This window comes from Lactuca virosa, chromosome 5, assembly GCF_052849685.1.
Source record: "Lactuca virosa cultivar CGN04683 chromosome 5, Lactuca_virosa_CGN04683_v6, whole genome shotgun sequence".
Lineage (NCBI taxonomy): Eukaryota > Viridiplantae > Streptophyta > Magnoliopsida > Asterales > Asteraceae > Lactuca > Lactuca virosa.
In genome coordinates this window covers 19,090,266-19,106,538 of record NC_136430.1, presented here as the reverse complement: position 1 = coordinate 19,106,538, position 16,273 = coordinate 19,090,266, and the positions used below count along the sequence as shown (strand labels likewise).

The 16,273-nt window shown below is 34.1% G+C and overlaps 2 protein-coding genes across 2 annotated transcripts; both read right to left on the bottom strand.

Moving 5' to 3' along the window:
• Positions 1-2,436: 2,436 nt before the first annotated feature.
• LOC145111051 (uncharacterized) lies at positions 2,437-2,757 on the bottom strand. The gene has a single exon (XM_079047349.1). It carries the CDS (start codon positions 2,755-2,757, stop codon positions 2,437-2,439), a length of 321 nt encoding a protein of 106 aa, XP_078903475.1.
• Positions 2,758-5,289: 2,532 nt separating this feature from the next.
• LOC145111050 (uncharacterized) lies at positions 5,290-12,435 on the bottom strand. The gene is made up of 10 exons (XM_079047348.1): positions 12,425-12,435; positions 10,202-10,346; positions 9,988-10,112; positions 9,633-9,729; positions 9,396-9,526; positions 9,257-9,308; positions 8,765-8,837; positions 7,931-8,693; positions 6,124-7,705; positions 5,290-6,072 (listed from the first exon to the last, which is right to left on the bottom strand). The coding sequence occupies exons 1-10, from the start codon at positions 12,433-12,435 to the stop codon at positions 5,290-5,292; spliced, it is 3,762 nt and encodes a 1,253-aa protein (XP_078903474.1).
• Positions 12,436-16,273: the final 3,838 nt, after the last annotated feature.

Sequence of the window (16,273 nt, the reverse complement as noted above, 5' to 3'; positions counted from 1 at the left end):
GGATTTTGTATTGCTGAGGGTGTCGCCCTGGAAAGAGATTATCAGGTTTCGGAAGAGGGGCAAGTTAGGGCCTCGGTTCATAGGCCCGTTCAGGATCACGACCCGGGTGGGCAAGGTGGCGTATCGCTTAGAGCTGCCAGAGGAGCTTAGTCAGATTCACAATACCTTCCACGTGTCTCAACTTTGGAGGTGTGTTGCTGACAAGTCCGCAGTTATTTCCTTGGATGACATTCAGGTGGATGGGAGCCTGAATTATGTCGAGAGGCCGATCACCATCTTAGATAGGAAGACAAAGGGGCTTCGGAACAAGGAAGTGAAGTTAATAAGGTGCAATGGCAACATCGGAAGGGTTCCGAATGGACTTGGGAGCCGGAGGAGGAGATGCGGGAGCATTACCCCAATCTGATTACTGCTGCGGACTTCGAGGACGAAGTCTAGTTTAAGTGGGGGAGAGTTGTAACACCCTAAATCAGGTACAACTTGAAACCCTCAAGAATTTACATTTTGCATGATTGGTCCTTTAAGTACGCTGGGCGTACTTATGTGTACGCTTAGCGTACTATGTATGGATGGTCGTGTAGGAGCTGGACGTACGCTGGGTGTACGTGCCAGGGGTCCAAAACCCTAATTCTCGGACTTGTTCCCTATTTAAACATCTTTTAGCCCTTTGGACCAAACCCTATCAGCCTCTTTAGCCTCTTTTCGTCCACCTACAGCTGAGATATTGTGTGAGAGGATTTTTGAGCTTAAGGAGTGGGCTTTGTGGCCATTTTAGAGTTCTTTCAAGAAGGAGGAGTTGCTAAGCAAGCTTGGGACGGTTTGGTGCTTCAAGGATCTGCATCTTAGTCATCTTGCAAAGCTTCTGGTGGTAATTATAATGAATATATATATATATATATATATATATATATATATATATATATATATATAGAGAGAGAGAGGTCATTATAATGAATAAATAATTATTAAACTTAAAAAAATGAATTTAAAAATAGAAGAAATAAATACCCAAGGTATTAAAGGCATTTGAGTTTACGGATGGACCGAATCCACAATGAAACTAGCTTAAAAAAACCACCAAACCAATAAAAAAATACATACATACGGACATTTTTGCAATTTTGTATTTTAAAAATGTTATGACGGACCATTTTTGCAATTTTGTCTTTTAAAAATGTTATCTTCAACTACTCTTACGGGGGTGTTTCAACTTTTATCTATACTATACATATATAATGTCATATAAATCTATAATCGGTTGGAAGGAGATCTATGTTAGAGAAATAGAAAGCATGTGCTACTTTTGTCAAGTATAATACAATCAAAGTCATAAAAAAATGCTCTCTTGTCTTGTGCTCTATGTCTCTTCATTTTTTTACTGCTAGAAGGAGAAGATCATGAAGGTGGGATGGCCGAAGGCGGTCGTTTCTCTTTTCCCATTTATGGTTGCCTGTTAAGAATAATAAAGTCGGTCATGAAAGGGTTCTAATCTGGCATAACCCAATCGAAAACTCCAAGTGAAAAAACTACTAGTGGCACTCAACAAGTTATACATTCTGAAACTGATGCTATGAATTGCTATCCATGATAAGTCTGATCATGTACAACCCAAAAGGATGGCTATCAATTTCAAATTATGGAGCTCGACAAGGGTTTGCTCTAGAATCGTGAAATAGAAGCTACAAAATCTCAAGTGGAATTGGTGGAGCAGGTAAAAGATATGCAGATGATGCCATCAAACTAAAAATTCATCAGTATCAAGGTCATTTGATAGCAACAGTTCAACCTACAAATTATATACATGAAGCCCATGATATGCTTTGCATAAACATTGATATCAAGTTCATCTTTGCCACATGTTTGTTCATCTTGTTCTGATCTATGCTCTCTCAAATTCCTTCAATCCTGATCGATCAGTTTTTACTTCGACCCGATCAATCATCTTTAGTTCAGAATTAGATTTTGGTTTATCATTTTAATTTTCAAGACGTATTTGCTCTTGTTTTGATTTTTGTTTAGTGTTAGTGTTTTAGATTTAATTTTGGCTTTCCTAAACATGTTGGTAGCCGGAAACGACCTTGATAACGGTGGTAAAACATAAAGATTAATTGTAATTTTAAAAAGGAAATGATCAACTCACTAGAAAAAAGAAATTTACTACCTTCAAGTAATTAAGTTTAAAACTACTATCAGTAAATACTTTTTACAAATACCACACCATGGTACAAAATTCCTATTTTTTTTTTGGCAATTTTTAGAAATTGGTAAATAGGGTATCTGAATTTGTAATCACTTACCAAATAAAAGACTCGTTGAGATTCAAAATATATCGCCATTCACCAAAGAATGAATGTATTACAAACTACAAATACATAGGCATCTCTACAAATTAATACTCCATTATGGTAGTACTGATTTTTTATCTTCTATCTTTTTCTAAAATCTAACAGTATTGGGGCCAAAACAGTTCATATCCATAACCTTCTTCATTCGTTCTGCTTTTGTTTTCTTTGATCTGTATTTACCAGCCGCTTCTACCGCCGACGATGAAGAAGACGACTCCGCACCAACAAACAAGGATCTGATAGAACCATCAGAAATCGATTTGTTATAAGAAGAAAGTATCTTCGTTTTCGCATGATGGTGAAGTGCCTTGAGAGGGCCGTTCCATCTTGCTACACCTTGATCTTTCAGCGCCTCAACTGTACCGATGCTTGCCACCACCAACCAAGCTTTTATCGCAGCCCCACTGCTCATCTTCGATTCTTCTAAGATCTTCGGTTTTTTGAATAGATAATCTGATTGGATTTTGAAGGTGATTTGGTAGCTTGGTGATTTGGGGGTTGGAGGTGTGTGGTATAAATATGGGAGCTGTTCATCTGTTCGACGACATGCCAGAAACAGGATGCGGGTAAATCAATGGAAGCCGCTGGTTTTAAGTTGTACCAGCACAAGGGAGGCGGATTAAAGACTCTCTTTCCGCGTGTTAATGTAAAAAGGTTTTAGGCAAAAGTATTAATAAATATTAAAAAAAAAAAATTTATTTGCAAAACTCTACTGCATATCTTCTTAAAATCTAAGCTTATTATTTTATTAATGATTTAATACAATAAAATATCTTTTTTTTTTTCAAATTATTTTATTTCTTTGTTTTAAAAAAGTACAACATTTGATTTAATATATTCTATAGTAAATATATCTGACTAATAAGCATAAAGAAACTTATGATTCAAACTAGTTCCCAGGTCTTGTGGATTTTTATAATAATTGTTAATAAACAAATAAATATAAAATATATCTTTATAGGTGACGTTGTCTTTTGACAACTCAAGATTAAAATGTCGTTTCTTACGTGAAAAAGTATTTGTTAAACCCCATATCTAATGTATTTTAGTTCATTTCTTACTTTCAACAACCTACGTTTACTTCGTTGGTTTTAGGCAATGCATTTTTTTAATCCATTTTTTATATATTTTATTTTTTTAAAATAATAAGATATATATATATATATATATATATATATATATATATATATATATATATATATATATATATATATATATATATATATATTTGGCTAATTTCATGTTGGCTCACATTTCAATATCAATTTCCAAGTTGCTAACCCCCACACCAAAAACTTTATTTCGTGTAAATTCACCGGAGACAAGATAAAAACCCAGAAGCAACCTATTCAAATTAACAAAGTTGATTTGTGACCACAGATTCTCCATAAAAAAATTACAAATCTTTGTCAACAAAATAGTTGACTGAGAGCTAGTGGATTTTTTTTTCTTTTCTTTTCTGAAACAACCAAATTTCTATTAAACACTTAGTAAGGAGCTAGCATGAGAATAAACAACTACAAAGAATTAACTGGTTTTTGAAGCTAAGGATCCCACTTTACAACCACTTTACGATTTCCATTACCAAACCACATAAAAGAGAAGTTATCTATGGAACTTAAAACTAATTTTCGTTCATGCTTATTGTTGTTGAAAAATATATTGTTACGAAATCTCCGAATCATCCACCAAGAAGTTAACACGACAACTTCAACGACCATATGCTTGGTCTTGGGTATCCATAGTGATTAAACCCACATAACCAACTTTGTCATGCTACTAACTATTGAAACCAGCAAATCCACCCACCTAGAAATTACATTCCAAGTTCTAGTTGCACTTTCATATTCCACAAAAAGAGATGTCAACGTTTAGTATGCATGCAACACAAAAGTCAAAAGGCATAAGTGCATAACACTAAGGGAACGATCTTATCACCCCACATCCATTTGGAAGCAAGTACTCATCAATGTGTTTTCTAGTGGCATTTACCGTGAAATCAACATTATCGTCCAATTCCCAAACCCAACCGTGCATTTGAGAACTTGCATTAAAATCAGACAACAAAACTCTCATCTCTTCAAGTTGGCAAGCCTCAAGACCACCTCTCACCTTCTGACGCCAATTCCAAATCCACCGATTATTTATAAAAAAAAAAAAAAAAAAAAAAAAAAAAATCTCATCTATTTCAAGATAGAAAAGTCTATAAAATCTATCTCTAAGAGGAGTGTTTCCCACCCTAAGTATCGGCACAAAACTTCTTTAACTGGGTTTAATCATAATTTTTAATTGGGAAGGGTTTTTTAGTACAATTATATATAGTTTTGGTTTTTTAATATGTTTTCTAATATTAAGTTGATTTAAACCTAATTAAAATATGAGTTTGGATATAAACGTGAGTTTTAAAGTTTGATATATATATATATATATATATATATATATATATATATATATATATATATATATATATATATATATATATATATATATATATATATATATATATATATATATATATATACTAGCCGTTTACTCGCGCTAAGCGTCGGGCGGCAAAAAGTTTCTTTCGGAAGATAGTTTTAATGTGATGATTAGTTTCCTTTAGAAGTGAGCTATTCATTGCGGCCATTTGATAGACTATTTTGTGTCGAATAGTTCATTTCGACAGATAGTTTCTTGTTAGGCGCATAGTCATACAATACGACAAAAGTTGAGTCTACATCTCAAATAATTCATCTAATAGTTCATACTTGATCTTACAATATATAAATAACAACAATCTGCAACCATGTAGTTTTGTACATTTATAACATGTCCAATATATAAACTACATCAATCTGCAATCATGTTGCTTCATCTGTTAGCCCTGCATTAAACATCAAATAAGCATCTAAGATACATATTTGAAGAAATTGTAAAATAATAATTTGTTGATTGTACCATGTTAATCACATAACACTTCTTTGTACACAACGTTTGATGTGTAGATTCCATCATTATCAAACGTTTTTTCCGGCTTTACTAATACCTTGGTATTGACACCTGATATTCCTCTGGACAACGCCACATAAAGTTGGCCATGTGAGAATACCGATTCTGGTAAATAAACACCTACATTTTGAATTGTTTGTCCTTGAGCTTTATTGATTGTCATAGAGAAACTAAGCTGAATTGAAAACTGCTTTCTCTTAAGTTTGAATGGGAACATCTCATCGTCAGACGGACATAGAGGAATTCTTGGTAAAAACACTCTTTTTCCAGCATGTTGGCCAATAGCTATCTCTGCATCAATGACATTTTGTTGGAAAGCTCGACATATCAATCTGGTGTCATTACATAACCCATTTGAAGGATCGATATTTCGCAAAAGTATTACAGGGCACCCAGTTTTTAACCGAAGATAATGAGGGGGTACACCACTAACATTTAGCGAGTTCAAATATTCCATCGGATATAAGTTATTTTTGTCATCTTCCGCTTCATCAAAACTATAGTAAACTTTTTGCTCGCCAGAAAATTGTTTGATCAACTTATTATTAATCTCATCAACACTTTCATTTTTAGTTGACAATATCGCCCTCGAAATGATAAATTTTGAATCGGCGCCGTTGGATTGCAAAGAAGGAAATATTGCATCAATCAGAGCGTCCACTGAATTAGTTTTATCAGTGTATGGAATGGACATGTTATCAGGTATACGAATATAAGACTCGTCCAATGTTTCCTCCTTTCCATCACCAACTCATAATAAAAAATCAGAAAACCATGGGTCATTTACCGCTCTCATGTTGATATTTAATCGAAGCCTTTTAACTGAAGCCCATAGAGGTGACATTCGTAAGCTAGTGTCGACAATTTGTGCTCGAGTGCCACGTCTCACGACCGGCAACACTTGTCTAAAGTCACCTCCCATAACCATTATCTTTCCACCGAAAGGGAGCTTCTCATCTGTGATGTCTTGCATTGTCCGATCAACTGCTTCTATTGCCTGCCTCTTAGCCATTGCTGCTTCATCCCATATGATTACCTTTGCCTCGCGAAGTATCTGAGCCTTCCCACTTTGTTTAGTGATCTTGCACATCGAGTTATTATCAAGATTGAGGGGAATTCCAAATCGTGAATGAGCTGTTCTCCCTCCTGGCATGTTGTTAGCCGCAACACCTGACGTGGCAGTTGCAAGTGCAATAAGACCACGGGCACGAATATTGGCCAACAAAGCTTTGTACAAAAATGTCTTTCCAGTTCCACCGGGACCATCTATGAAGAATACACCCGTAATATTTTGATCCTCATGCCTCATTATCTCATCATATGCAAACTTCTGGTCTGGATTGAGAGAGTCTCGCGCATGTAAGTCTTCATATTCCACATTTATAGAGTATTCTTCTTGCACCTCACGATAGCCTCTTGATTGTAAATCGATGTGTGCACTGATATTTGGAAGGTCGTAATCACTAAGCTTTCTACTCATAGATTCTAGGAAGACTCTAATGTCGATGAGGACCATATTTTTCACTCGTTCGGCACATCCATATTGTTTCCTATAATCTTCAGAAAGAGAATCATAGTGGTCGTCCCATAGCTTGCGAACATTTCCTGGTTCACAAAAAATCAGCATCGTCGCAAATAACCTTCTAAGTGCGTTGGGAAATTGAAATAAGGAAGCCTCTACAAGACATTGTGATAAATTATCATCGGTCTCTATTAAACCTCTTTCAAGAGCTGCTTTTCGAAATGTAGGGTGTAATACACCATTGGCTGTGTATAAATCTTCAAAGCAGGTAGGCCCAGTAATATGACATAAAAGCAGGCGTAGGTAGTATCTCTCTCCTTCAGCTGGATTAGCATAAACAAGTCGACCAATCATTGATTTATGTTCCCTGGTCCTCCAACAATGGTTGTTCCGATTCCATGTAAAATGTTTGGGAAAATCCTTATACAAATATTTTCTCGCATTGGAATATTCTTTATTCTTCTTGAAAAATGTCGTCAACATTGAATTTTTTTCTTTCTCCCTATCAACAATGTCTTCCATTCTGTCACCGTCTTTGAACCTAACCAACTGTTGATTCGGGAGATGTATTTGCAAGGCCATCACACAAGGGTGGATTTTTGAAAGAGGAAAGCTAAAAACTCGCCATAATGCCTCAGGAGGGGACACATAACGTGTGTCTTGAAACTTTCGTATCTCATTAATAACAACATTTTCTTGGTCTTTATCAATATGGATAACTTGTTTGTCATGGCCCTTATAAACATATTTGAAGAGGTACTTCACAGACTTTATACTCGAACAAACCTCAACGTTGATATGACAATTAAACATCATTAACAACTTTGGGTTGTATGGAGCCACACATCTGTTATCCAATGTTGTATTTCTTACAGTCACCTCAATTCCATTATTTCACCTTCTATATAATGGATATGAGTCCTCTCCTTGTGATGTCTTTTCATTGAATTGCCTAGGATATCTGAAAAGACATATTTTTGGCACACCCTGCATACATGGACTTTTTTCTCATAAGCTACCATAAGGACCGTGCATCATGTGACTTTTGACAAGATCATGCATTTCAGGAAACCTTATTGGGTCGGGAATTTCCGCACACACAAGTTTGTCATAATCGTCTGGATTATTCATCTTATATCCAGGTGTCATTATTAAGAGGAAATGTGCATGTGGCAATCCATGCTTTTGAAACTCTATCACATACACATATGACCCCACCACACCGATTATATGTCTCTGGAATAACTGTACCTTGAGATCCTCTAACTTAGCATGAAAAACTCTTGCAACAAGGTCCGGTCGATCTTGAGCTGACTGTCCAGGCAATAACTCATCATCGATTTCTTTCCATTTTGGGTTGCACGTCATTGTAAGAAATATATCAGGCCTCCCATCATCTTGAACTAAAGCCATGGCATCCAGAAATCTTCGACGCATGTCACGTGGACCTCCAATGAAACTTGTAGGTAACACAACTCTCTGTCTAACCCTACTTGCTTGAGCCTCACCGGCATTGAAGCAATCAACAACGCCCTGGTATAAATCGGCTCTAATTTTGGTTTGGTTCTTTTCAACAAAAACCAAACGTGTAGTCTCAATCTTTATATAGGTATCTACTGCAAACTGCTGGAACAATCTCCCTCCCATCAAAATCACATTATCACTTATAACACTCACAGAGGAATCTTCGTTGATATTTGTTTCGTTTGTCTCCATTGTAGGGCAACTTGTGAGTGTTGTAGGTTGACTACATCCTTCACCGTTAGCTATCCTTCTCATTTTGTTTTTCTCCTTTTTTCGTGCATAATAGTTTCTATTGTATCTTTTTCGATTTTCTACAAATATATTATTTGGATAAATAGTCATATATTATAAATGCAAATATATACTTATATAAACGACATACCTTTTTCTATATCTATCGGGTTTTGGGAATCATCACAGTTTTCGTTTCCCTTATCTACGGTCCTCATTGAACACTATAATGGAAATGTTAAGAATAAACACATATTATATCATCAAGAATGTAACATTTTGTAATGTAGACCATGTGATTTAGTAGTCATGTATGTGTGTGTTTCAGAAAGCAACACAACCCTTAATAAATAACCAACTATACTAAAAACTTGTAATCCAAAAACACAATAGAAAAATAAACCACACATGAAAATTTCCATAGATATCCAAAAATTATTATTTATCAATTCATAAGTCAACATAAGAAAAATAAACCACACATGAACAAATTCACCACAATATGTCTTACATTAATGTAGATCAACTATAAAAGCAACGAACTCATAAAAGTTGTCAAAACTTGAAAAAAAAACACCACCAAATGTCTCACACGGAATTAAAAATTCTTCTAGGCATATTTATGATGTTAAATGCTTCCGACATCCTCGGTTGGAACTCTACGTTGCTTAGTTTGGTTGATATCAAAATGTTCACTGAAAATAAGATAAAAACTATTAAAATATATTATTTAGTTATTTTAATATCACTACAAATATTATAATTTTCTAGAAAAAACTTACTTGAATCCAAATGAACCAATTTCACCCGAGAAACAAATATTATATACTTTCTCTTTATCGCATAGACAGTCTTCACAATCTGATGGCGTGTTCGGTCGGTTATATATAGTTTCATCTTTATTATACTTCCCCTATTTAAAATAAAATATTTCCAAAGTCACCTAATTTTGTTTTAGTGTAATAATAATAATAATAATAATAATAATAATAATAATAATAATAATAATAAACACTTACGGCCCATCTTGGAGATATAAAGTGAACGCAGTTAACGTCAGTACACCAGAGTAACGGGAATAGTTTCGCTTCCCTTTGATGATTTTTCCAACAATATCTAAAAATAGCGATAATTAAAAGGACAATTAACTTGTTATTATTTTAAAAACTTTAGAATGCTAAAAGTATATATAAGTTATTAAATTTACCAATCATCATTTTTCTCTCTGTCCGATCATCTACTAAACTTTTTATTGAGGGGACCAATGGAAAAACCGGAAACCATGATATGATAGCATCGGCCAAACGATTAAACCGTGTGTTATTGTTGATCTTAATCATCAAATCCCCACGTAATAAACTGTATTATTGATACCTCGGATACTCAGCATAGGTTGGTTTGATTTGGAAATGGTTTAAAGAAAACACACCACCCAATAGATTCCCTCCATAAATAAAACGCATCATTTGTTGTGGAACAACTGCTAACAATTTCTCTCTCTAATAGACAATGTAATATTTTTATAAGCAAAATACTTATGATAAATTATGAAAATGAAAATAAGATATAAATAGTTTTTTAAACATACATTTTGATCAATGAGAACCATGAAGAGTTTGTTTGCTCTTGAGTCCCTCCAAATGAAATCCACACGAACGGGTGTTAAAACATACCACAAATGGTAGTTTAGTAGCAATGAAAATGTATCAACGTAAATGTGATCATTCATGATTCTACCAAAAAAAAAATCTTTCAATTAGTATAGAATTTTTTTTTTTGTACGAAAATATACTCGCCCCTATCGACGATCAATAAAAATATATATTTAAGGCCTTGTGTAGATAGTACTTTAGGTCATGATTCACACAGTATCTAGTTATGAGATCTCATTAAGTTTTTTATTCATGTTTAGCTTTACATGATTTTCGGTTTATGAAAATATATATATACTATTTGACCTATAAATATACTATATGATTATTTGATTTATCATGACCTATAAATATACTATTTGATTATTTAGAAAGCGCTTTGTTTAAATTCATAAGTTGACATAGAATTAATAATACAATAATTTTTTTGTTTCTTACATGCTAGATTCAACGAGATCAATTTGATAGATATTTATCTACGCATTACTTTGTGAGATTGCTTAAATTTGAAATTTGTTCTTGTATAGTTAAAATAAAATAAATTATTTTACTATAGATTATGTTTAACGATTTGTTTAAAAAAAAGTAAATACAAAAATACCATTTTCAAAAACTATAAAAAAGTTATACAAATATTAATTATATAAGAAAAACTATTTTTTTATAAGAAAAAACAAAGCCCTAAAACACAGTCACACTTGCAAAAAGAGACCATCGTCCATGTGTAAAGCGGTAAAGCCAAGTTAATGTAAAATCACACCCAATAATAATCACTCATTTCTGCTAAAACACTTTTTTTAAACATAATATAAAAAAGCCAAACAAAACTATAAAAAGTTAAACAAATATTAATCATATAAGAAAAACTAATTTTTTATAAAATTTAATTAGAAAATACACAAGTCCTAAAACAAAGTATAGAAAGTTGTAGAAAAAATATAGAACAATTAAAGCCTTAATTGAAAAAAAGAAGGTTCTGTATTAATTTCGAAATATATGTTTTAAAATATGTATGAATCAAAGTTGTAAAATACATTTTGATAAAAGTGTAGACAATGTACATGTAAAAACGAAGGATGCTGGAAGAAGGGTCAGGATCCGGCGATAAAAGAACATGCCACAATCAATTTGATAATTAAAAGATATTTATTGATTAAAAATATCCAAAATAAACCAACAATACATATAATCTGAAAAAACTATATACAAATCAATATCATTTAATTTATCAAATTAAACTCAAAAACAGAATGTATGATTCACTCATACTCAAACTCAAAAATAGAATGTCCCAACTTATACATATACATATACAAACCACACATATACAACGTCAGAAACAAATACATACACACATATATACATATTATATACATGTATTATTTGAGATAGAAGAATAAGAAGATTATCACTTTTAGATAGAAGACAGAATAAGAATATCATTTGAAACAAAAGAAGTCTATCACTTCAAACAGAAGTAAGAAATAAAATATTATACACACTTGAAGTTACAAAAGATAGAAGAAGTAAAGAGAACCTGAATTCGTGTCAAGAAACGCAATGAAGCAGTCTTCCCGATTCCAAATCAATGATCCAATTGTCCTAAAACCCTAACTGTTAAATTGTGCTGTGAGAGTTAAAAATGAAGAACATAAATTAAATTTATAGGTGGAATAATCTATTATAGAATAGAAAATGATGTATTTTTGGATATTGATAATCATTCCAAAATTAATCAAATTAAAATCTTTCCATGAATATTAACATTGACAAATATACTTGAAAATTTAAAAATTAATATAATAGCTATCAAAATCCATACCAAAAATATTTAAAATCTTACAAACTTAATAAATATACTAAAAAAGTTTTAAATGAATATAATAACTATCGAAATCCCTACAAAAAATATTTCAAATCATATGAAACTTAACAAATATACACAAAAATTTAAAAATGAATATAATATTTGTCGATTTTATTTTTGGAAATATATTGTATTCTAAAGAACATGCAACATATCGGTTTTATATAAACATCATTTTTTTCTAGATGCAAAATCATGTCAAGTGGTTTCACTTTATGTGTAAAGGAATAATATATTATTTTATTCCATTAATTTTTTTATAAATAAATATTTAACCAAAACATATGCTTACCTGTTCAACATGCTGAGCAACTTTTCACTTAGGATCTGTTTTATTATCATACGATCTGAGACGTTCTGAAGTAGTTCAGCATCTTCATCCTTTGTCTCCATGGGTTTTTTTCTTATTTGCATTTCCATGCAACTGTGATGCCTCCTTCACAATGTAATGTTGGGGTGGAAACTCTTCTCCCATGAAATAATTATCCAACATATCCTTCACTCCAGCAACATATCTCAACTGCAAACATATTATAGATCACTTAATAATCATATCATATCATTTATACACACAAGAATCGAATGAGAAGAAACAAACATGTGCATCAATGGTTGTTCCAGAAATGTGAGGTGTCATTGCTTGATTTTGCATGTATCTCCATGGATGATCCTTTGGAGCTGGTTGAGGATACCAAATAAAGATTAAAAAAACTTCAAAATTTCACATGAATATATAAAACTCAATATTTAAAAAGAACCTTAATTCTTGAAAGATGAATGGCACCAAAGCACATTGGACAAGGCTCACATGAGGCGTATATCTCACAGTCCGAGAGCTCAATTTGGTTCAGCTTTTTACATGCCTGAGATTAAACAAAATATAAAAATTAAGATACATAAACAAAAATATAATAGTCAATATGCAACAAGATCAAGCTCTTGCTTTTCTTTATTTGCTAAAGTAAATACAGTAGAAGATTGTCTTGTTTTTTAACCTTTTTAAGTGAGACAAAAAGCTACTATTTTTGTCCTATTCTCATAGCCCACTGCATGTCATACACAGATCAAAACTGTCTTGTTTTGTTAACATTTTTTGAATGGGACAAAAACTATAAATTTTGTCATACTTACTGTAACTTCAGCATGTGCAGTTGGATAAACAACCACTGCTCCAAAAGGGCCTCCATCTCCACAATCGACTCCTTTGTAAGCTTCTTCAACAACTCTTGTCAAGAATAAGCAAAATTTATAATTTAAAATAAATAAATAAATAAAACTTTTTTAATTAGGATATATATATATATATATATATATATATATATATATATATATAGCTATATAAGTACCATGTAATGACCAGCCATGTATTCTGGAGTTCACCATATGTCACTTGATGATCATATACAACCAAGCCAACTAGTTGTCATTGTTCAAGGGGCAATTATGGAAAAATTACATATTTTTATAAACAAAGATGATGAATGATCCTTACCTTTGACCACTTGCTTAATGGATCCAAGTTGATGCCTCTATTCAACAAAACACCAGCCAAATCGCGTCTCCTTGTCTAATCATCATGAAAAAATGGAGCTACATAAGTATGATATCAAAAAAGAAAAATTATAAAAATAATAAGAATAATAAGTTTTGTATAATTGTATCAATCACCTTTAATGTGTTGATGCGTAGGGTGATAGGCCTAGGCTTTTCAAAAGCTTCAATTAGTTCCATAAGTTCAACGGGTGGAAACATCTGAACAAAATGTAACATTATAGAAACAATTGGAATTTGGTGAAAAATACGTAGAATTTATCATACAAAATATATCAAAGATTAGTAGATTAGTATTACCTCAAAAAGTAAATACAACATAACATGTCATTTAACCACAAATGATAAGAAAAAAGAAGTAAACCTCTTGTGTTGGCAATCGAAACTCATCAGGTTGTTCTTTGATGTTAAGTTGTAGTTCATCTTGCCCCTCTTGTTGTATAAGAATATTTGCTGCATCTATAGCTGTAGATTATGTCTGAGGATCATGATCATCGGAATCGGAATCAGAATCCAATTCCGCATCTGAATCTGACCCCTTAACTGTAAACAAATAAAACCAACCCAAAAAGAAAACTAAGAACACTGGGATGGATATATAACAACTTCAAATTGCTTAGTATATATGATTTGAACAATGGAACATAACATATTAAAGTGAAAGATTGTTTTTTTTTTCAAAATTCAAGAATGTCCTTAATGTATTAAGGTGTTGTTTGTTGTTTACTTAACTGACTTAGTGTAATTATTTTTAAATTTTAATAATTTAGGAATTTGTGTGTATCTAAATTCAATGTCCAACTCAAGGTGAGTTTATTTTTCTGACCTAGTGGAAGACCTGCTTTTAAGTTAAGGAGTAAAAATTAGCACCTCTACTCAAGCTTACACTTGAAGAAATTTAGGTTGTTACATCTACCTAATTCATTTTGATAGATTATTGTGTAACATCCCAAAAATACGGTCCGAAAATTTCATTTTTAAATCATAACTAAACCATAGTATTAAATCATTTCAAAACATACTAAAAGAGTTATATAAAAATCAGAGTATCTTTTCAAAACACTTGTTCATTTCATCAGAGTAAAACATCCTACGCTGACTAACTATGGTGTGTGCCATGCGATCATCCCGAGCTCTTCCCTCCGCTACCGGAAGTACCTGAAACCAAAACTGAAAACTATAAGCACGAAGCTTAGTGAGTTCCCCCAACCTACCAAATACCATACTCATAATCACATACTAGGCCTCGCCCCTGCTGCATCGGGGCTAGCCCGACATCGGACTCGCTCCGGCATCAGTCCCCGCCCGGCATCAGGCCTCGCCTGGCATCGAGCCCCGCTCGGTATACAGATATGTCTCACTTAGGCCCCTCCTGTCTCTGGGCCCCGCCCGTTAACATATACTAACATACAATCATAGCATAACACATAAACTGAACATATACTACTGGATTCCTGTTCTAAGGCCTCGCCTATCTCGGGCCCCGCCCCTGTCCTGCTACTGATGAGTCATGGAACCCCGTCCACGCTCCTACTGATAGTGAGATACGGGCCCAGCCCACACTCACTCCCTTCCTACCTTGGGCCTCGCCCCTATTTTGCTGCTAATGAGATATGGAACACCGTCCACACTCTGCTATTGGTGAGATACGGGACCTCCCTACCAGGCACATACATGTATCACACAGATAACAAGTATAATCTAACATGCAACTTTCCCCGGGCTTACCCCGGCATCGGATCTTGATCCGGAATAACAAACACATAAACCTTCCTCAGGCACCCGCCCAGCATCGGAGCTTGGTCCGGAATGACATACTAGCATATAGTGCCTAGGGCTAACCCCCGGGTCTTCCTACTCATAACTACATGGGCCGGCATTGTGGCCGTAGACCTATACACAAAAAGGGAAAACTCACCTCAAACTGCTGAAGCTGCTGATAACCCTCTGGCTGCTGTCCGACAACTCTCTGAACCGCTGCTCCCCGAGCCACCAATACCAACAATAACAATTAGTCTAACTGTCCTCCAGAAGTCAACTAGGTCAACTCTGGTCAAGGTCCTTCTCAAGGTCAAAGTCAACGGTCAGAGTCAACTTCCAGTTGACTCGACTCGCCGAGTTGTTCTACCAACTCGTCGAGTCCATGCTCCTCAAATCCCAAACAACCCCTACTCCGCTCGTCGAGTCTAGCGAGAACTCGATGAGTTCTTCTTCATCTAACACTTCAGGACTATCCTCAACTGACTCGCCGAGTTCATCCTTGAACTCGTCGAGTTCATCATCATCGCATGAATGTCTAGACTATGACTCGCCGAGTTGTATGAACAACTCGTCGAGTTCATCTTCATAACTAAGAAGATTGTCTTGGACTCGCCGAGTTCCTCTTCGAACTCGTCGAGTACCATGATCTTCAGGACCCAGTCTGGCTGAATCCTTTACTAACTCCACTCACTGATCTGAATCATAAACAGAAGGGTTTGGGTTTGCGACCTGACTCGTCGAGGCCATGAACTGACTCGCCGAGTCCATCTTGTGGCATCTCTATTTTGTCGATTACAGACCATCCCAACACCTCCAACTCATATATCTG

Coding starts and splice junctions, on each gene's coding strand:
- LOC145111050 (XM_079047348.1), bottom strand. Junction 9,527..9,632: donor TTATATCTCCAAGATGGGCC/GTAAGTGTTTAT, acceptor TATTTTAAATAG/GGGAAGTATAATAAAGATGA. Junction 9,309..9,395: donor ATTGGTTCATTTGGATTCAA/GTAAGTTTTTTC, acceptor TCTTATTTTCAG/TGAACATTTTGATATCAACC.
- LOC145111051 (XM_079047349.1), bottom strand. CDS start 2,757: ATGAGCAGTGGGGCTGCGATAAAAGCTTGGTTGGTGGTGGCAAGCATC.